This window comes from Typopeltis vanoorti, chromosome 23, assembly GCF_054136105.1.
Source record: "Typopeltis vanoorti isolate ZY-2024b chromosome 23, IOZ_Tvanoo_1.0, whole genome shotgun sequence".
In the NCBI taxonomy this organism is placed as follows: domain Eukaryota; kingdom Metazoa; phylum Arthropoda; class Arachnida; order Uropygi; family Thelyphonidae; genus Typopeltis; species Typopeltis vanoorti.
This window is the reverse complement of record NC_143571.1, coordinates 16,135,667-16,159,680: the sequence shown is the minus strand read 5'-3', so window position 1 is coordinate 16,159,680 and position 24,014 is coordinate 16,135,667. Positions and strand designations below refer to the sequence as shown.

Sequence of the window (24,014 nt, the reverse complement as noted above, 5' to 3'; positions counted from 1 at the left end):
TCCAGGTAGATACCTAATTGTATCTACCTGGTGCACCACGAGAAGGTAAGGACTGGACATTAAGTCAGAAGCCCTGGTCGGTTCTCCACATTCCTTTAAAGGCTATGTGTAGGTCTCCTCTCAGTTATACAGATTTGACCCTTAAGCACCCTTGAGAAGTAATGTTTAGAAAAATACCAAGATTTTTGGAAGCTGAAGAGGCTTGGACATGATATTTTTGACAGGATGGGCTACATGTAAAAGTCAGTCCAGGAAGAAAAAAATTGATCTTGGTTTAGCAGAATGTTATCGAAAGTGAGAAAGAGTGAGGTATGGTCTTTCTTCTAGGAAATAAATAGAACTGCGTTTTAGTAGCATTGAAATTTACTGAATTATCTTTACCTCACCTGACTGGCTGGTTAATTGATTTATAGTTTATTGACACAAGGACAACAAAGGTCATACTGCACCATATCAAAAGGTTGCAGCAGCACACACAAGTTATTAATAAACAGTGATAAATTAATAAAAGTTAAAAAATGCAGCATCTATGTATAATTTATAGTCAAATGTGTTTGTATAAATTCCTTGTAAAACATTAAAAACAGCATGCAATTTGTCCAAGACAACATCAGCCTGAGTTGTGTATATTGTTCGGCCAGATTAGTAAAAATTTCATTCCTTTCTCAAATGGAGTGCTGGCACTCCATCAGAATATAACATACGGTGATACACACACATGTTGCATATTTTGCACATAGGTGAATCATCAGCCTTCAGTAAATAAGAATGCATAAGATGACTGTGACTTATGAGAGCCTAGCAAGAACAACTTTCCCTCTTCTATTTCTATGTTGACTAGACTACCAATGCTTAATTTCATGTTTAATCTTGTGCCATTTGTTTGTCAGTGATTCCTGCCATGATGCCCAAATCTGGATAATTAGCTTTTATCTTATAAATTATCTGTAGTCTGTATATGAAACTGCCAAACAGTACATCAAAAAAGTATGAGCTGATCTGGCAGATACATCTGTAGTCCTGTTTCTCTTAATTCCAACAGCTGGGCCAGCAACCAAACATCAAAATTAAGGGTCTTCATTTTGTGTAGTTGTAATTGGGGATGTAGATTATACACCAGAGAGGAGATGGTCTGTAAAGACTTCAATGAGTCTGTGTAGCAGTTTTCTTTTATATGCGCAAATGCAAACTGAATAGCATGCAACTCTTGTATAATGTTGCAATCAAGTGGAATTTGGTTGGATATAGTAATGTCAAGAAACAGCAGCACAACCAACTGAGGTCTCAGATCTTGAACCATCTGTATAGATGGGCAGGAAATCAGAGCAAGCTGCTCTGTGTGCATTAAACAATGGCAAGTAGAGAGATGGAGTATGAGATTTCTGCAGCTGACAAAGTGAGAGGCTGCAGGATGGAGTGCAAATGGAGGAATGCTGTTATGTTTGGTGCAGGTAATGTTGTCAATATTCATGCCAAAAGATTGCATAATCTTTTTAACACATATACTAAAGGGAAGTATGTCTGTCTGGCATATGATACCGAGCTTCCCAATGCAGAGAAAGATATTAATCCACATAGGATGCTCTGGAAGAGTAATTTTCCTACTCTGCTTTGCAGAACCATAGACCTGAGAGCCATAATCCAGCTTTGAATGTATAAGTGCAACAAAAGCAAAGCAATGAAGAGCAATCCGCATCCCATTCAGTAGAGGATAGAGTGCGAAGGAGATTCAATGCTATTTTGCACTTTTCTCTTAGTTTAGGAATGTATAATGAATGTAAGTTTTCTGTAAAATATGAGTCCCAAGAACATGGCTTCTATTGCTACCGGAATACCAGTTTGTCCCAGTTTTAATCTCAGAATCTCAGGTGAAGAGCATGTTTTTGGTAGAAGTGTACACAGACACTTTTTTCCTACTGAAAACCTGATTTGTTCCATTTTAGAACTGACTAGTGCGCTATGGCCAAACAGAATATTCTGTTGAAAAACAACTATAAGAACACCCGTCTTACATCAAAAACAATAAACCTGAAAAATCTGGCCTTGCACAGAATGGAGTGAACACTAACCACAATATCGTCTGGTTCAATACTTGCCTTTTACATCGGTGCCAGTTTAGGTTTGAGAGGTTATTTAAAGAGAGTTCTAAAGCTCTTCTACACAACGTAATCTTAAAATGGAATGACTGTCTATCCATTGCCAGGATGTAGGAGAGTCTCATTCTCATAAATGGCAAGCAATAGTGTGCTTCCCTTCATCTTCCTCCCACCCCTTTAATAATGCTATCTCAATCAATCATTTTAATTTTAGTTTTAATTGCAATTTCATTTTACTTTGTAATCACCCATATGAAGGCACTCTGGCACATGGCTCAACTCCATAAATAAGATTAATATTCTTTGCTCTAACTTCATCTGGTGATATTGTAATAATAAAATAAATATTCCTTATTCTTGTGAATATGATGATGAACAGCCTATTTTTCTACCCACTGCAGGCTGAAGGCCTCTCCCATTGTGGGAGATTTTGGTCTACTACATCCATGGTGACCCAGTCCATATTGGGAGAGTGTATTTATACTTGGGTGAATAAATGTATTAAGGTGGAAGAAAATCACAAACATCTATGCCTACGCAGGATTCAAACCCACAGCCTCTTGGCTGGAGAACGGATATGCTAACCACTTGGCCAAACACGCTGGCATGTGTTTATATACTAGAGAATAATAATTTCGCAAAAATGTCCAAGTGTAAAATTCGATGCAACATCACAATTCTTACATTGTTTAATTGCATTGATTTTACAGGAGTCACATCTGAAATTCAAAGAATTGTAAATTTGTATATAAGAGATATAAACAATAATATCAGCCCAGAAAAATTTACATGATTCTGTAGATAAAAGATATATGAGTGTGTATTTCAAAAGAGAATCCCTCAGAGATTAGAAGTATGTTAGAATTACCTACATAAGTAATACAAAATGCCCATCTGTATAGACCCAGAGGAATTACACATGCAAAAATAGAGTAAACAGGTATCTAAAAATAGAAGTTTAGGGGAAATTACCCTAGAGTTCAGAAATATATTTGATGTATATCACTTGGTATAGGGTAGAATGGAAACCCATTGAAACCAAAGCAGTCCGACAAGGTCGATAGCAGAGGGGGGGGGGGTATACATCAGAAGCTGTTATGCTATGCTGAAAAAGGGATTAAACTACACTTCAGGGAGACAGAAGTCGGAACTTTCTAGAAGAAAAGGAGTTAGCATGTGATAGGTATGGGGATCTCAAACCTTAGTTGAAAGTTTGCACGGGAATATTTGGGGTCTAAGAAACTTCGCGCAAGGTCCAGAGAGGTGAAATAAAAAGGTCAGGAATGGACTAAGGTGGATCGACTTTGGAGAGATGTGACGCCAGGAGAAAAGAGGGGAGTCGATCCATGGACTAGGTACGATCCCGGATGAAGTCATGGAGGGTAATCGGAGGCGAAACCTTGTAGAGCGACCAGCGGCCCAGGACCAAGATGACCCCACGTCCGAGTGCCTACTACACCGAAAGATCGCGCTCCAGCCCTGTGAGTAATTCCAGAGGAGAACACAGTGTCCATGATGCACCGGAAGCGAAAGAGCAAGCCGTAATAGAGGGGGATCCAGAATAAGCCTGAAGAGAAGATACGAATAAAGTGCAATTGTGCCTATGAAAGAATTAATGCGAGTTGAATTTTTTTGTCGAAAACTTTCTTTTAATTTATGATGTGAAGGACTGTTTCGAATAGACTGAATTCATAGGATTGAAAGATGTAATAGATTGAAAACTAATTCGTATGAAGTAAATCTGCTTTTACAGTAATTGAAAAGATGTTAATGAAAGTTTAAGCTTGCATTGTATTACATTGAAATGGTTTAAAAGAGCTGATAAGAAAATTATAGAATTTAGAATTGTAATGGTGTGAAAGGTTGATTGCTAAGTGAGTGTTACATTATTTTTGTGAAAGTTAGAATTGGAGATTTTTACTTGTTAAAGCATGATAATTTCTAGATTGTAAATGGGCTGATAGTTATTTGATATATACAGAATTAATTGTTTGATGATTTACGTATTTGATGCTTATAACATGCCTGAGCATTGTTCTATGTGATGTTTAAATTTTGATGCTTAGCTTTGAGAGAAAATGTTAGTTATTTGATATACAGAATTAATTGTTTGATGAGTTATGTATTTGATGCTTATAACATGCCTGAGCATTGTTCTATGTGATGTTTAAATTTTGATGGTTAGCTTTGAGAAAATGATAGTTATTTGATATACAGAATAAATTGTTTGATGATTTACCTCTTTGATGTTTATAACTTGCCTAAGAGTTGTTCTATATGATGTTTTAATCTTGATGCTTAACCTTGAGAGATAATGATAGTAACATCATTTAAGTGTATTCATTGTATTATTGTCTAAGTGTGAATAAACATGTTTGTTTTATTTATAAGAAGTGCCGTCTGATCTTTATAGCAACTGCACTGTTCCCAAATAAAACCGATCCTGTAAGTGGGAAAGAAATTAAACCTTGGTGCAAATTTTAAGTTAGGAGTTAGCCACGACTGTAATTAATTGTATAGAGGTGCTTTACTGGATGTATAATTAATTTCTTATGCCAATTAGAGATTTTTAGTGGCACAGTCTGGAATAATCAAAAAAAATTTCTAGAAATCTCAAGTATAAGTTTAATATACTGAAAGTAGAAAGAGAGAAGGAATTAAGATTGACTATACAGAATGGTAACGGATAAGAATAAAGAATAATAAAGGTAACGAATGAATATATATAGAAGACAAGTCAGAAGAAATAGATAGATATAAAGAAATCGATAGATAGACAGATTTAAGATAGAAATATTACAAAGGCGCAGTAACAGAAACATAAGTAAATATTAAATAAAAGATAGAAACCTCAACATTTTACACAAGTGTGTTAAGTGTTGCTGTTCATTTGATTATTACCAATATCACATGCTACACAACAGTCTGTGTGTTCTGTGGATGGGTGCATGTGTGTGTGTGTTTAAAGCAATGAACTACTTTTTTTCGATAGAAAGATGACATAATTAAGTGATTACTATAACACAATTTTCTTTGACGCCTATAGTGTGAAATATTTCCCGCAATTTCCTTTGATGCCTATGCCGTGAAATATTTCCTGCAATTTTCTCTATTGCCATGCTGAAATATTCTAAATATAAAATAAATCAACACCAATCAGACAAAAGAAGACATTATTACAGTACACATCATTAACCATACCCTCGTTTTAAATGCTATTAACCAAATTCTTTAAATCAATCTCATTATTCTTCTTTCTTCTTTAGCTAGCTGAACCTTAGAGGTTCAATTAGCTTAAGAACCTCTTTCATTCCTTTTTTTTTCTTTTTTGAGCTTTTTCAATTCCCATCTCATATGAGACATTTTGGATATTATTCTCCCAACACATCTGCAGTCTTCCTCAGGGTAGCTTTCCATCAGGCTTCATCTTGAATGCTTGTTTAGTCATTCTCTCCACACACATTCTTTCCACATGTCCAAGTCTTCTCGATCTGCTTACTAGAATCTCATTAACTAAAAGTTGAGATCTATAGAGTTAATGCTGTTCTTGGTTGTCTTTTTTCACCATTTTCCTGTTGTGTTATCTCTTACACTCTATAGACTTTTCTGTGGATTTTATTTTCATTTTCATAGATTTGTAACCGTTTTGAATCTTGCTCTGTTAGGCTCCAGGTTTCAACTCCATACATGAATAAATATCTTTGTGAATACATGTGTCTAATAATCATTATTGTAAACTGATGTATGTGGGCAGGGTTAAGAGAGAGAGAGACAGATGGAACCTTTTGATGTTCTTTTTAAAGAGATGGAAAGTGGTGTTCTCTGATTGGTGATTGGCAGAAAAAAGACCCAGAGGAAGACTAAGCATCAAAAGATATAGGTGGATTGATACAGCAAAAAATGCCTTAGAAGACAGAAATATAAGATCTAATAATGTTGGAGTCTTGACAAGTAGCAGATTTATTTGGAGGAACATAACTGTAGACAGGAAGTTAGTAGTGATGTAAGTTTTTCATGTAATACTATCGTGTCCTGTACACCCCTTGAGGGTACGTATCAGGAATTTGATGATGATGAAATGAAACATAATGGGAGTCTCAGGTTCAGTGGTTAGAAGTTGAACTGTAAATGATATTGGGCAGCTGTTGCTTTTGTAAGTTTAGCAGACATAGGAGAAATAATGAATGCATTTCTGTTGAAATGCATCTGTAGAATAGACAACATGGAAACTGACCATCTGTGAGAAATGAATCATATTAGTCAAATTGTCCTCTTTTGGACAGTTTCAAGAATATTTAGAGAGGCTGAGTTCTCTAGAAGTGATGTATTTGTGCCAAGAAAGGTTAGAGCTAAGTGTCAGTCCTAGAAGAAAGATCTGGTATTAACTTCTGAGCTGAATATAGAAGAAATATGAAGGTCTTTTTTTATGAGAAAAATTAAATCATACAGATTTAGGTTCTGAACAGTTTCTCTTAGTACGTTATTATGTTTTCTTAGATCAATAAAAGTTAAATAGCAATCCTTGTTATATTCCCTATGGTTTTTTGAATGTTGTAAAGCAAAAATTTGGTCTTAGAAATCTCCATTTAGCCTAAAACCAACTTTATATCTTCAATTTTTAATAACTTTTTTTTTTCCTTTTTTCTAAACTCATACAATGAGAACTCAATGAAACATCTGGAATTTAATCTTCAGAGCTAGCCCTCTAAAGCAGAGACATTATAAAACCTTCATATATACATATATATATATTTCAGAAAATATTTACTCAATCACCTTTCCACATACCCACACTTTCCTTCTGGATATTTTCTGTAATGGTTCTATTGTGCATTCCACATTCAATGATTTTTAAAAGCAATTGTGTTAAATAAGAATATTTTTATCAATTTTTATCGCTGTACAATTGTTAAATCCTTTTTGTAAACTGACCTTCATTCGCAACTTTTTTTTTTTTAAATACCATTCGAAACCATTAGTTATTACTTCTGTTCTATTTTCTTTCCAAAATATTCCTGTAACTTATTTTGATATTTAGTTTTCTAATGTTCTATTTATGCTCTCGAAGAACATATACCGATTAGCTAGCCAGAACTTCTTATATGAATTCTTCTTTATTTTTACAGAATTTTCATGCTTCAATTTCTTGTGTATGCCATGGAGTTCAATTTTTTTTTTTTTTAAAATCCTTTCTTGGTTGAGTCATATTTTTTTTTTTCCAATAAGATTTTGATATTTTGTTTGTTTTCTTATATTTAAACCATTTCATTTTTTTCTCTGAAATATTTGTATAATTGAGTTCACCATCCATCCATCTTCAAGGCCCACCTTTCCTAATTGGGTTGTGGGGGCAGCAGTTGCAAGAAGGACTTCCAATGGTCACGATTGAGTTCAGAGTTTATATTATTTTTCCCAAACTATACACTTTTATTTTCAATGGTGATACTCATTTTTGTCTCGCAGAACACACCTGGCCAATGATCATATCAGCACAATGTATTCAGCAAGACCTTTCTTAGTTAACATAAGGCAGCAACAGTTATTATCTTTATAAAAACTACAGAAGTAAGCCAGGACATTAACATGTGTTCAGTGCCATTCAAGTTTTAAAGCTTCAAACCAGTATTTGTGCATGTGGCACTGCTACTTGTAAGTGTTGTAAGATCCACATGGTTTTATGATGCATAACTCAGTCTGGCCTGAATCATGTCGATGTGTAGACACTGCAGCACATATTCAACATTTTATCATGCACAAAAAGTCACTTGGGGAGTCAAGTTGTGGCAGTCAATGTGTTAATGTATAAAAAAGAATAAGAGCTGTATTAGTTTTGACAGAAAAACGCTATTTCTATTCTGTTAAATATATTCCTGAAAATAATGTTGTACTCATAGTGTTTTAATATTAAACAAATGTTGCTTTAACAACAAAAGCAATAGTTGTACTCTTTTAAATGTATCTATGAAAATGTTCTATTCATGGTGCTACAAAGTGAATATTATTCAATTCCTTATTTTTATGTTTCTTTATAACACTCAATGAAATTACCTGTCATTATCCTCATGTTTAGATTGAGTACTATAGCTGTTACTTTCTTTCCTTGAACATTATTGCATGAATTTAACATTTTACAGTTGTTATTTAGAAGAATCTCACCTGATGCTAAGTTTGATCCAGTTAGTGATTTTCACCGCTCACTCTGGTTTTCTGACAAAAACAGCAAAGATCTCGTTTAATCAGGCAAATGCCTTGGGATGCATGATATTTCATCTTGTATCAGCATTGTGTTTTGCTTTAAGCACATATAGAATACAATTCAGTCAGCTAAAATACAAATTTCTAGGCATCCTCATTCCTTCATAATCAATAAGATACCATTAATGAGATGCACAAAAAAGTTGAGAAATGAATGTTACGTCAGAAACCATAGTCGATTCTCCATATTCCTCAAAAGGGTATGCAGAGATTGTCTCCCAATTATCTAGCTTTGACTCTTAACTGATTCCATTTTATAATATTATCAAATTTCAATATTACTGAAATACTTTTAATATTCAAAAACTAAACAAATGGGTTCATTTTAGATACCACGTTATCAGTAGTCTATCAGTCCATTCCTGAATATTAACAGTGCTACACTTCATTTTAAATATGGTTGTTAATTTTTTCTAGTTTTCCATAAAACTCAATATCAGTGGTGTTTTCATTGAGCATTATTAATACAGGAAAGTAAATTCAGAATTTTAATAGCAGCAGAGCACGAAGAGTAATAAAGTAGAAGGAAATGAAAAGTGGAAGGCAAGAGATATAGCTGAATTGATGTAGTTCAGAAAGCTTTAAAAATCTAGAAAAATAACAATTTGGAAGAGAGGAAAAAAATGTTCATGGGAAAATAGTTTTTAAATGTGCTGAACTTTATAGTAATTATGCTGAGAATACACTGCATCCATAATAATGAATTATATATATATATATATATATATCTGAAAAATGAAATAAAATCACATTAATATCCATTTATAAATAATAAATGGATAATGAAATTATGATTATTTGTAACTGGATATAGTTAAGGGCCTTGTAAACCAAATTTCAATTTCAATGCAAGCAGTCTTTGACTTACATAAAAATTATGTTCTGCAAACTTTATGTAACCTGAATTTTACATAAGTCAGATTTAACCTCCTCACCATTAATCACACCCTATTGCTTATGCGCTTACAATACGCATATGTAATAATGCAAAACCATGTTTTAAAGGTTATTTCTGTTAATTTTATTCACAGAATTTATGCACAAATTTGATTTCAATATGCAATTATTAATGCAAAGTAATATATTGCAGTATAAATTGTATGAGAAACTAGAAAAATGAAAAAAAAAAAAGTCTACGTAGCTCAGTGGAAGTGGCATGTGCCTTCCACAGCACTAGATCATCCGAAAGCGTCATAAGTTCGATTCTAGTTGTCAACTGGCGGAACTTTTTCTAAGCCTTTTTTGAGTTTAGTTGATCTCTGGAATGGGCAAGCAGGTTTTTTCTCCCAGAAACTCAAGAAAATCGACTGTAGAATCCAAACTATTTTCAGACAGTAAAACAGTATTAAGATTAGGGACCAAAAGTTGGCAGCACTTGTCAGTTGACTCTCTTCACCAGAAGCCATGTATAGGTGATAGTCTTGGGCGAGCTATCTCTGATTAGTTACCAGTGAAGACTGAACTGTCCCCTCAGTCTCCAAAAGTTAGATAGGACTAAAACAGCCTCCCCTACTCCCTACATGGGAATAAAAGGTGTTAGCTGATTTTTTTTTCTTTTTCTTTTATATTTGGCTGTTCAACCTTCTGTGTGAAAGTATCAAGAGATGATTGAACAGTGGCATGTTTCTTCTCTTCATAAGTCTCTTAATATTCTAAGATGTCATCTATTTCTCTCTCCGGTCCTTTAAAGAACCACAACAGATTAGGATTCACATAAGCAATAAAATTATACAGCATATAAACACTAAAAATGGCAGCATTGCATATTTACAACACAGATATAACACATCTGTGTTGAAAGCATGACATAGTCCTTTTAGGATAATTTGCATTAGTTCAAATGTACGTAACTGGGGGGGACTATTTCTATACAGATTTAGTTTATGTTCAGTCAGCAGGAGCATTTTAACATTTTCAAATATGTTGAACATGCTCCTAAACATAATATAAAATGCCTTGACATTTTATACTGATAATCACTAATGTGAACACAGGGGTGGGGATGGGAGGAATCGCTTCTTTATGAAATCTAATCTATCAATCATTAATAAGTGGATGTCATCAATGCCATAATTACCTTTAGCTCTACTTGTATGTAATCTACCTCGCACCCAGACTTTTTGATCTGCAAGCTCAGTGCCTAATTCTTTAATTTTTTTAATCTCTCTTTCTAGCTTGGTTTGTGACTGCATCATTGGTAGTTTTCCATAGAAGTCTTTAGCCACATCTTCTGGTTCAATATCACCCTCTGCTTTACTATCCTAAATAAAATAAAAAGGTATTAATTAATGTTATTCCACCAATGCTACATGTTGCTCAGATGTCTTAATTTTCTGACAAGACCTATGCATCTAATGTTCTTCCCCCCCCCCCCTTTTTTTTAATCAAACCAACTCATTGGTAGATCATGACTGAAATTTAATAATTTAAAAACCTATAATTCCTTTACCTCTGACATGGTTCTGTGCATCTAGTCCATCCTTTATCCTATCAATCAGTTGTATTGTGTGGATAATAGACCTCTATCTCAATATTATGTTTTTACATAGAGTAGTTTCACTGTTAATATTAGAATGAATGTATTATATAAATTCTCTGTCTGCAACAATTTTTGAAATCTGGGCTAAATATCAACAGTGGAACTATTTCTCCAAAGAAATCTGATACAAAAATAGAGAGGATCTAACATTCCACATGGTACAAGTGGCCATAGGTAAAATAATGGTATAGGGACACTGAACTATATCAAAGGTATGGTAGGTAAATTATGACTGGTATTATTAAAAAAGGCCTTGTCATAAAACGAATACAAGGTATTGTTATTTTCTGCACATGATTTATGGCTGTTACTTTCAGTACTGTCTTAACAAGTATCGCTCAGATCAGAAAGAAGGAGGGTTGGATGCAAGGCTGATAACCTGGCCCTGTAAAAATCCAAGCATTCCTCAAGGGTCAGAATTTTGCAACAAGCCCACTGGAATAAAATTCACGTTGCATCACTATGTAATGATGACAATTCATTTTGCACAATATGCTAGGGCATTCCCCTTATGTGACACGTACCATTATCGCCCGAATGATATGAACAAAATACTAGGGCTACCTGCCAGTGGGCGAGGCAAGTTATAGAAGTAAGTCCAAACCCAAAACCAGAATATTCAACTAGCAACCATCAACGTTTTGGTGCATTAACTGGCTGCAGCTGTGAGCTTATTGACTGTTTTAAAAACAGAAAGACTGATATCGCCTGCATATAAGAGACAAGGATATAAATTAATCTACTTTGGACAAAAGTCCTGCCAAAATGGTGTTGCAGTAACTGTATGCCAAAGGCTACATAATTCCATCACACAGGTAGTGAGGATCCCTGACTGAATGATCTCTGTTAAGATCAATATAGGAGCCTACAGTTTATGAGTTATATCTGACTACACTCCACAGACTGGATGTCCAAAACAGACGAAGGGTGTTCTTGAATGACCTTGAAAGACATATTCAAACTATTAACGACAATGAACAGATATTCATTGGAGGAGATCTAAATGGATACATTGGCTGTACAAGAGGTGGCTTTGAACATGTGCATGGTGGGCAAGGATCGGCATATATGAAATGAGAAAGGTACTAACATCCTAGAATGTGCTGAAGCCCATGATGCTGTCTTAAGCTTTCATGAGCCATTAAGGCTCTTAGCTGTAGACTTAACAACTGCAACCGACTCGAAGATAAGGTGGTTGGCCCTATGCCTCCCAGTGTGTCTCATGTCTGTAGATGTGTGTGTTCACAGGACTGGTTTGCCTGGTCTGGGGACGAAAAACCAGCTTCTGGGTGAAAAAAACCCTTACCTCCATATAAGACCTGCTAACTCACCTTTAGTCGAAAGAGACCAGATAAAGGTTCTTCACATCTTGGACATTAATCGAACCCAGATCTTTCTGACCAAAGGACTTCGTCTATACCGACTGAGCTACAAAGGCTCTTGAAGCCCATGGCTTGGAAGTAACAAATACCTTTTTTAAAAGAGAACTTCGCACCTAATTACAATTACACATAGTAGTGGAGGCTGAGCCATACAAATTAATTATTGGTTGGTTTGCTGGTGTGATCTAAAATGGATAACTAGTGTAAAAGTCATCCCATCAGAATATATAACCACCCAACACCATTTATTAGTACTAGATACACGGATCAGTCTACACCAGCATTGTATACGACCAATCATAAAGACAAATCGTATAAAATGGTAGAAATTAACGGAACATGAAACTCACTTCACTAGAAGTAAAGTGGGTTCATGAACACTTCACTAGAAGATGCACTGACTACAGACTTCAACCAAACAACAAATGACATCTGGAACACATTAGCCAAATGTGTTAGGACCAGAGATGCAGCCACACCAGGAATCACAAAACCTAGCCAACATTTCATTGACAAGCACACCTGGTGGTGGAACTCTGAAGTGCAACAAACTGTGAAATTGAAAAAGAAAGCCTATAAGGCCTGGCTAAAGAAAGAAACTTGGATGATTATGAAAGATACCAAAACATAAAATCTGTACCAAATGCAAAGGTTGCCTCTGCCAAAGCCAAGCCAAGCACTGCCAACAGATATATGATCAACTGGGCACATCAGAAGGTGAGAAGCTAAGATATTGCCTTGCCTGGGCAAGTCAACGATCTACACAAGACCTAGGGCACATTATGAAGATCAAAGATGAAAATGGAAAGGTGCTGCAGACACTGAAGATATATTACATTGTTGGCAAAACTACTTTGATAAGATCAGTAATGAGAGTCCCAACACACACACACCATTGCAAACAGCCACAGCAGTCCTTGGACCTGTGTCCCTTATCGGCACTGATGAAGTACATACTATCGTTCATCAAATGAAAAATAACAAGGCCACCCTAGCCCAGATGATATTCCAGCTGAAATCTGGAAGCTACTTTGACCACAAGGAGCACAATGGCTGACATGCTTTAACAAGATCATACATGAAAATGAAATACCATCAATCTAGTTAACCAGTATAACAATTCCCATCTGGAAAGGCAAGGGGGAAGGGGAGGGGTAAAAATTGGCGACTGCTCAACTTACAGGCCAATTTGGCTACTTTGTCATACAATGAAGACTGAAGATTTTCGAATGAATACTTGATGCACGCCTTAAAGCGATCATCAAAATTTCAACAAATCAATGTGGATTCAATAAAAATTGTGGAACAACAGATGCAATCCATGCTATTAGGCTCTTAATGGAGAAACATCTAGAAAAGAAGAAAAACACACACATGGCTTTCTTAGATCAAGAAGACATTCGACCATATACCACACAATCTCATCTGTAAGACATTGAGAACACATTATGTACTCGAAGTCTATGTGCAATGCATAAAAATGCTATATCAAAACGTCACCAGCACAGTACGCTACATAGCAGGAAACTCTGACATCTTCCCAATAAAGGTAGGAATTCACCAGGGATCAGCCTTATCACCCCTGCACTTCATCCTTCGTATGGACACTGTACCCAAGGATATTCAGAAGCCACATCGCTGGAAACTATTATATGCTGATGATGTAATACCTAGCACTATATTGCAAAATGAACTCCAACATTTCGTGCAGAAATGGAAAACCCATTTATATGAGCCTGGAATGAAACTTAACACCACAGAATATATGCAAGGAGGTGACCAAACCGATAACACGGTTACAATAGATGGCATGGAGTTGAACAAATGCACCCAGTTTAAATACCTAGGGTCCAGCATTAGCTCCAATGGCAATACAACAACAGATGCTGAAGCCCAAGTCGAAGCTGTCTGGATGAAGTGGTGACAAGTGACTGGAGTTCTTTGTGATAAGAAGATCCCACCATTCCTAAAATCAAAGATCTATAGAATAGTTGTTAGACTAGTAGCCATGTATGGAGCAGAATGCTGGCCAACAACAGCAACAACAAAGAAACACTAGCAAATCTCCATACCATGGAAATGAGAATGCTGAAATTCAGTCGAGCCTGGTGACACCAAGTATCACCAGGCTCGACTGAATACTAAACACTGACATATGCAAGATTCTCGGCATCGCACCAGTAACAGAGAAAATGCAAGAAGAATGCCTAAGATGGTATAGTCACATGCTATGTAGCAGTGAAGACTCTGTGGCAAAATCATCTATGAGGCTTAATGTTGATGCCCAATGACCAAGAGGCCGACCAAAGGCACGTTGGTTTGATAGACTAACTAAAGACATGCACACAGCAAATGTCAACAGTAGAATTTTCCAAGACCATGCAAGATGGAGGAAGCAGTGCACACGGGTATATCCTGCCTTAAAGTGGAACAAAGCTGGGAAGAATATATGTAATAGTTAGCTTCTTTAATAAAAGCATGTTTTTAAATATCAGCTATAAAGTAGCATTTTTCTAACTATTTTAATAAGTCATACCATCAATAGAGGAAAAACAGACAAGTAAAGAATAAATGTATTTTTGAAAACTTGATAAAAATCATTTGTCCTTGTCTTACACAAAAACAAACAAGTTTAACAAAATGAAATAAAATCTCTTTTCCAACTTATTCTTGCACACTATCACTTTAATATTCTTGGAAGGGAAAAGCCAGCATTTTTCATGATGAAATTAAATTTTATGAAAAACTGAAGTAGAAAAAGCCACCAAAAGCCTGAAATGTGGAAAGGCAGCTGGAGTAAATGATTCAACCAGGAATGCTCAAGTGTGGAGGTATAAAAGTCTTACAGTGGCTGCACTGCATAGTTCAGAAGGCCTGGACAGAGGGATGAATTCCAAATGATTGGAGTAGAGCTCTCATAGTACCCATGTATATAAAAAACGGAAATAAAACCAAATGTGAGAATTACAGAGGTATTTCCCTACTGAGTGTTCCTGGCAAGATCTATGCAAGTATACTTGAGAAACGGTTGAGAAGAATTGTGGAAGAAAAGCTTGGTGAAAAACAGCTGGATTCAGGCCAAACAGAGGCTGTCAGGATCAGATTTTCACTTTATGACAAACTGTTGAGAAATCATGGGAATATAACAAAGATCTGTACTTAAGTTTTGTAGATCTGGAAAAGGCATATGACAAGGTGCCAAGAGAGAAGCTATTCAAAATGCTACAGTTGTATGGTGTAAGTCAGCAGTTAGAATTGAAAGAAGTACAGGAAGATGGTTTAATGTTAAATCTGGTGTCAGACAAGGATGTACATTATCCGTCTGTTAATAATTATCTATATGGATCACATTATGAAGGAAAGTGTTATTAAACCTGATATCAAAATTGGAGATGTTAATGTCTGCCCTTTTCTTTATGCAGATGATGTTATACTTCTAAATAAATCCGCTACAAGTCTGCAAGACTCCCTGAATAAATTGAATAACTGTTGTAATAGATATGGTATGAAGGTCAGCAATAACAAGACAATGAAAATAGGCAGAAGCATTGAAAATATCAACTGCATTGAATGGAGAACCTACAGAACAAGTAAAACATTTCAGCTACTCAGGCGTGATTTTTAGTAAATATGATAAATTAAATATGGAAATAGACAACAGAATCAACAAAACTGATATGGTAGGAAGTCAATTGAATAAATTTATATGGAATAAGAGAGAAATTAATCAAAACACTAAATTAGCTGTATACAAGTGTTCAAACCAATTTTAACTTATTGATCTGAAAACTGGGTCAGAAGTAAAACACTTGACCAAAGACTAGAGACTGCAGATAGCATCCTGAGAAAGATTAGGGGCGTGAACAGATGGCATCAATGGCAACATCATATTAAAAATGAGAATATTAGGTAAGAACTTGACATTGTTAACATCCAAGAATGTGTTAGGTATTAGCAGAGCTAACTCTCAGGTGGTCGTGTGGTCACTTAAAACAGAATGGGAGAGGAAAGATTAGCAAAACAAGTGTACTTACTCTGCCAGGTTGGCAGGAAAAAGACTCAAAGAAAGACCAAGATATAGGTGGATTGATATGGTAAAAAGTGCCTTAGAAGATAGAAATATAAGATCTGATAATGTTGGAGTCTTGAAAGGTAAGAGATTGATTTGGAGGAGAATTGTAGATAGGAAGTTAGTAATGATGTTAATTTTGTATAACTATCTCTAATCCAGAGTATTTTAATAATAAGGTATGATACCTTTTTTGCAACTCTTATATGAAAATATGACTTCTGCATTACATTAACCTTGGTGTCACCTCTGGGTCTGGCTCCCATTGATGAGATCTTGATAAAGGACAAAACTGGTCTGGGTAGTGACCCTTCCCTTAATGCATACCATTATACATGTCTGCAAGGGATGTGTTTTACATTATGTGACACTAAGGCAAGTGATGTGAAGTCATACCACCTTTACCACGAGTTGCCCCAATCCTGAAAATACTTCGGGTGCAAGCTTTCTTTGCTTACGCTAGGATAAAGGATTAAACCAAGTATATAATTTCTTTCAACAATAGATGTAAATTTTGCATGTAGTACTATCATATCCTGTACATCCCTTGAAGCGCATGTCAGGAATTTGATGATAATTTCTATGAAAACATCCACTTTTTTAAAGGATATCAGATGTAATACTTCACACACCCCTCCCTAGCATATAGCTTTTTCCTGACAGGAAAACATTAAGTCCTATTATAGAATGAATTAGGTTTCTGTAATGTTAATTTATTTTAATGGTACTGATTTCAACACAAAGATAAGAAAATAATATGTTAATAATATTAATTCTTTTCTTATTTTTCTGTGTTGTAATCAATACTGTTAAAATAAACTAACATGTACTGCCAACACCTAAGCCTCTCTACTCATAGATTTCTATTAAGTCAAGTTACTTGGACATGAAGCTACTATGCCTAAAACATTAAAAAAGATGGAAAATCAGATGAAATTAATGGATTCTCTACAATACCATAGTAGTATTTATAACATTAATATGTAATAAATATGTACTCTGGAATGTAGGGAATTTTTTTTTTTTTTTTTGGCACTGATACTTATCATCGAATTAACGTTATCACTCACTGAGGTAATAACTTGCTATACACCACTTACTTTATTAGCTTGTCGTTCGGCTTTTCTGGCTGCTTTTTCTGCTTCTTTTGATTGTTTCTTTAATGCTTTCTTTGAAATTGGCTTATCATTAGAACTATAAGAAAATCATAAGAAACCAAATGGGATTTTTTTTTTCCTAATCTGCTAAATAGTTTCAGGTGTCTTAATGAAAACAGCATCTTATACAATAGTTATAATTAATCAATAATTAAGACGTTAATTCAATTTTAATCACAAAATTTTGGCTCTTTGTAATTCAGCAAAGAGAATTTAGTCACCGCCATGACAGCCAATGGCTAATCACAAAATGCTGAAAAAATAATGTGCATATTATTGTTAAAACGTCTGGTGATAAACTATAATAGAATCATTTAATTTGAAAACATAGCTAGCTAGCTTAAACTATACTCGTATTGGCAAGAAATGTCCTATATTTGTTTATGTCAAAACGTTTGTGGCATTAATTCAATGTATTTACAAAATGTTTAGAATATATCCATGAAACATGAATTGACCAAAGCTGATTTACTTAGCAACAAAACAGACAGAATACAATATATTCTCAAAGACAGGAAGGATCAAAGAGTCAAAATGGGAAACATTCTTAATAAAAGTAAAAGGGATATCTTCTGTATTATTAACAATATTTTCTCTTCTATTTCAAACTTGTTTTCTATTAATAAATATTCAATAAGTATATTTATTGAATTCAATTTATTCAATATACTACCTAGTTAGTATACAAAATTGTCATTTTATTAAGAGTTGAATATGATCAGCGAAGCTAGTTTCTGAATTGATTCATTAAGAATCAGTTTAGGTGAAAAAAAGAAAAAAAAAAAGTCAATTTGTTCTGATGATACATGTCTTCTTCAAACCATCCATTCCTCATTTCTTGGTGAAAAATGATATGCACAATATTATGTTCTTCCTAAAATACACAATTTTGACATTATAACCAGAAAGGATCCATATGAAATATAAAATGTCATTATAGAACAATCATATTTTATTGAGGATATATAATCATTCTATTAGGAGATTTCAATACAAAAAGTGGAAAAAAAAAAGAAATATTATTTTTGTTATTTCGTGACATCTCCAAGGAGTCTAAAGACTCATCAAGGGAGGGGGGGGGGACCTACTCTGCAACTCTGTCTTCATCCACCAACGAATCGTTACTACCATCATCATCATCTACTGTCCACTACCACTACTAGTACTTTTTGACTGTAAATTGCATGTTCTGAAGGCTGATTTGTCTGCGTGCAGGATGGAAAACCCTGCTACCTTCATATGAGATTAACTAACTCACTTTCAACTGAAAAAATTCACATAAAGATTCGAATTGAACTTAGGCCTTTTCCAATTCAAAGGTGCTACGTACTGTCATTCTTCCAACTGCGCTAAGGAGGTGCTTTATATATATATATATATATATATATAATATCAGAAACAAAGCTTAATTGAAGAGACAAATAGTAATGGAAAAAGGCCAATTAATTTGGCTGCATCTAGAAATTAATAATAAGCAGCACTATGTTTATCAGGAAGAATATATACAAACAAATCTTGTGATGGATACACATTTAACCAAATAGACCATATCTTAATTAGTAAAAGACAAAGGTGTATCCAAAATATCCAAAGTTTCAGAGGAGCTGAGTGTGACAGTGACCATTTTCTAATTGGAGCTATTCTTAAGGTTAAAATAAAGTAAATATTTTTCAGCATATGCAAATCATCTGAGAAAAAATATTAACAAACTAAAAAAACAGAGAGAAGAAAATATGTGTGAACTAAAAAAAAAATAAAAAAATATGCAGCTGGAAGAAAATGAAAATGTTGAAAACATCTGGAATCACATCAAGAATTGCATAAAAGTAGCAGCAGAAAACTCAACTGGAATTCAAAGTAAAATACAGTGTAAAATAAGGTTTAATGAAGACTAAACTGGCAGTAAAGAAAAATAAAAAAGATGTCTAGCAGATTAAGCTTAGGTTTGAAGGTTATTCATGACTTATTTTTTAATAGTATTAACAACACCAAAACAATTGTATCAAAATATGTTTTATTAACTGCTTATATTTCGCTGAATTTCAAATCAGAATCATTAGACCACAACTAATATAAGCGACGGCAAGTAAGTGAAACAATATAATTGTAATGGACAAAAGATCTAAAGTCCTATTTTGGCACCCTTTAATGTTGTAAAAAATAATACAGCTATGTGGGAGTTGCTCTTATGAAAACAGTCTCCCAAATTTCTGGCAAATTAATGCAACCATATTTGTTTAAGTTAGGAGAATTCTTCAAAGCCATGGCTAACTCCAAAAATAATCTTTCAGATCTATAATGACTTCTAAATAGCACATTCATTTTCTTCCATCTAATCATGTGTGAAGAAGTGTCCAATGCATGGTCTACTAGTCCTGACTTGCCATAGTAATAGTACTGAATACATTTTTTATGTTCTTCCAGGTGGATGTTCACTGATCTTCCTCTTTGCCCATAGTAGACCAAGTCACAGTCACAGGGAACTTCATACACTCCAGGTTGTGCTAGAAGGTGAAGTTTATCCTTAGGTGAGCGGATCAGAGTTATTAGTTTTCTCACCTAAGGATAAACTTCACCCTCTAGCACATCCTGGAGTGTATGAAGTTCCCTGTGACTTGGCCTACTAGTGGTTAAATTCTAAACAAATAAGCTCCATGGGGCCCTTAAAGTAAGGATCATAAATGTGAGACTATTGCTAGATTGTCGCAACATTTTAAAAAAAAATTTTATTAACGAGGGTGGAGTGAAACATTCTCGGCCTCGACCATTGATGGCAACCCTATTGCCATAATTTTTTTTTTCTAAGTTGGTACATCTATCATAAGCATCCATGTGAAATTTCAAGTCATTCTATCAAGTAGTTTGTTTTATACAGCTGTCTGAAGCAAAAGTGTTGTCTGTATCCCTTGAAATGGATAAAATTGAATATTGTGCAGTTATAAAAATTCTTTGCAAAAGAAGGCTTAATGCCAAAAGAAATTCATTTGAAATTCATAAAAGTTTATGGGCACTCTTCTTCATTTTCGATAATTAAGAAATGGGCTGCTGAGTTTAAATGTGGCCATACCAGCCTTGAAGATAATCCACATGAAGGACGTCCAAAAAGTGTAGCAACCCTGGAAATCATTAATCAAGTGCACAATATGGGTTGACCAGTGAGTCAAAGTGCGTGAAACTGCTCAGACTATAGGCATTTCAAAAGAACGAATGTGTAGGATATATTTTGTATGAAGAATTGCAAATGAAAAAGCTTTGCGCAAGATAGGTGCCGCTTGCTCACAGCAGATCAAAAACGCACTCGCATGATAATCTCTGAACAGTGATTGGAGCATTTTAACAAGAATAAAACTGATTTTGTGCATTGATTTATTGCTATGGATGAGACTTTGATTCACCATTATACACCAGAATCCAAACAGCAGTCAAAACAGTGGACAGAAGCTAGTTGTTCAGCGCCAAAGAAGACAAAGTCAGTTCCATCACGCAGGAAAGGTCATGGCATCAGTGTTTTAGGATGCTAAAGGTATTTTGTTTATTAATTATCTTGAAAAGGGTAAAACAATAACAGGGAATATTATTCCGATCTTTTAACCAGACCAGACAAAAAAATTTGTGAGAAAAGACCCAGTTTGCAGAAGAAAAAGAAATCATCTTGCATCAGCACAATGCACCTGCCCACAAAGGTGTTTTGGCAATGGAAAAATTAAGGGATCAGCACTATGAATTGTTGGAACATCCACCCTATCCCCCAGATTTGGCTCCATCTGATTTCTATCTCTTCCCAAAACTAAAATTCTTCCTCGCTGGTCAGTGTTTTTCTTCAAATCAAGAGGTGATTGTGGAATAATGGTGCTGGAGCATCGCTGGAATAAATGTATTAGTCTTAACAGCCCCACCAGCCATGATGTCTATAGACGGTCAGCAACATCTGGATATGATTCTGTAACACCTGTTGAATAACATGGATAAGAAGTGCAATTTGGGCTCACTACTTCATCCACTACAGCTGGAAGAGAGGTTAAGGGAGATTATGATGAAAAATAAAAATAATTTTGAAATTATAAATTTGTTTTTTCATTGTTAGGCGAGAACTTTTCAGACCACCTTTGAATTTATTCTGTTGGAGTTAAAGCCATCAAGCTTGTATTTTGAATGATCTACAAAAGGTCGATTATGCTTTGCAATATGATACGCAGTACAAAACACACGGCACATGATTTCGTGAGCTGAAGAGTTTTCTTCTACAATGTGTCGCAATGAATTCTCTTTTACTTCTAATAATTGTTTCTGCATTTTTGTGATATTTGGTTATCTCTTTCGTAAATTTTCTTTCTGAGCTGCTTTTGTTGGCATTGTTTAAACTCTTCCCCTTTAATACGTATTAATCCATTTATCCACTCTATTATATCTAATATCTAATCTGCTAAGCAAATACCCTGATGTGCAGAACTTGAGCCTAGTGTCTGTATTCTGCACATGGTGTACACCCCAAACCTCCATCATTACAAAATAACCAATTATATTATTTACCTTTGAATGCTATCCACTGGTTGAGTCTCCAGCAAGTAGGCAAATCTTTCCTTTCTTTCAAAGTATTATTATCGCATTGCAACTGATGGGAAACCCGTGTTTCTGTGGATTCGTTACAGACTTCTTTCTCTTCAGAAACTACACACAAACTGTCATTGCAAACTTGCTTTGTATTACCATTGTCATCCGAGCTGTTTTTCTGTTTAAAGAAGGTACCAATGTACTTATCCACAGTTGAAATAGTAGGCCTACATAAACACAAAAATATGAGTATTATGTGATTTTCTTTGTACTTCTCACAATCTCTGAAAAACAACTACTAATCTGCTGTTCTATTGTTGGTTACTGACTGTTGCTGACAGTCTTGCCAACCACAAAAGACAAAATATCGCTACCAGCCTGTCAAATTCAGCTACACTACACTGCAATAATGTTTGCTAGTCAATCACTGCAAGATAACGTATGACAGGGAACTCCAAACCTCCCCATCATTTTCATCGCATGTTCGTAATCAGGCGACTGTTGATATTGACTTTATATACACATTCAAAACTGAAAGCAATTGTTGAATAATAACACAATAACGTAGGCATAATTACCATAAACGGAGAAAAGTCACAGAACAGAAACAAAATGTTCCAGGTCTGGGCTCGGTGCACAAAAACATTCCAGGACAGGGTCCCCGGCTGAATTTAACCACTGGCGAAGTTTATCCTTGCATGAGCAGATCAGAGTTATTAGTTTTCTCACCTAAGGATAAACTTCACCCTCTAGCACATCCTGGAGTGTATGAAGTACCCTGTGACTTGGCCTACTATGGGCAGACAGGAAGATCAGTTAAGATTCGTCTGGAAGAACATAAGAAATATATTCGCTACTATTACTATGGCAAGTCAGGACTAGCAGACTATGTGTTGGACACTCCTTCACATGGGATTATATGGAAGAAAATGAATGTGCTATTTAGTAGTTAAACAGCACATTCGTTTTCTTCCATATAATGTGCTATTTAACAACTTCTAAATAGCACATTCGTTTCCTTCTTTAGTTATGTGCTCTTTTGAAGTCGTTATAAATAGCACATATGGAAGAAAACGAATGTGCTATTTAGAAGTCATTATAGATCTGAAAGATTACTTTTTTTCAGTCTGCCATGGCTTTGAAGAATTCTCCTAATATGGTTGCATTAATTTGCCAAAAATTTGGGAGACTTATCATAAGAGCAACTCCCACATAGCTGTAAGTTTTTTTTTTGTACAACATTAGAGGGTGCCAAAATAGGACTTGAGATCTTTTGTCCATTACAATTGTATTCTTTCACTTACTCACTATCGAGTAGCGGTGTTGTGCTCTGATGATGCCAATTTGAAATTCAGCGAAATATAAGCAATTAATAAAATATCTTTTGATAAAATTGTTACGAATAAAAAAGATGAAAGCATTTAGTTTAATAATCCAACTGATATTCATGCTACTCAGAGATACAAAGAGAGTGGCAAGGAAGCCAATAAAATAAGACAACAGAAAAGAAAATTTTTTCATGAACAAATAGAAGAAATCTAGAAACCAAAAAACAGATCCACATATGAAAACAACAATATTCAACAACAGTAAGGGACAAACACTAGCCACTAGAGAGATGAAATAGCAAAGAGGTGGAGAGAGTAATTTAACAAACTCCTAAACTGTGATAAACCTCATGAGACTTTTAAACAGAATACTTGCCATACCTGTCAACGAGAAATATTTAAGCCTTCACTAACTGAAGTAGAAGAAACCATAATGCATCTCAAAGACAACAAAACACCAGGTGCTGATAAATAGTAGCCAAACTCATCAGATATTTGTTTTAAGCCATATGGTGTGAAGTGGAATCTAACAAGACAAATTACATAGTGGGGTGTTGTTACAGAACTGGTAGATCGGTCGCTAGTGATGAAGAAATGCATCACCAAATAGAAAAGATGAGCACGAAAAGCGTAATCA

At 35.0% G+C, this 24,014-nt stretch overlaps 1 protein-coding gene across 1 annotated transcript in view; it reads right to left on the bottom strand.

The window, feature by feature from the left end:
* AspRS (aspartyl-tRNA synthetase) overlaps nt 1-24,014 on the bottom strand; it is a 232,926-nt gene that overhangs the window by 187,259 nt on the left and 21,653 nt on the right. Inside the window, exons 2-3 of the mRNA XM_090412705.1 lie at nt 17,442-17,535; nt 10,429-10,612 (exon numbers count right to left, since the gene is read on the bottom strand). Of these exons, the coding sequence (XP_090268831.1) occupies nt 10,429-10,612; nt 17,442-17,535 (278 nt within the window). The remainder of the gene's footprint in view (nt 1-10,428; nt 10,613-17,441; nt 17,536-24,014) is intronic.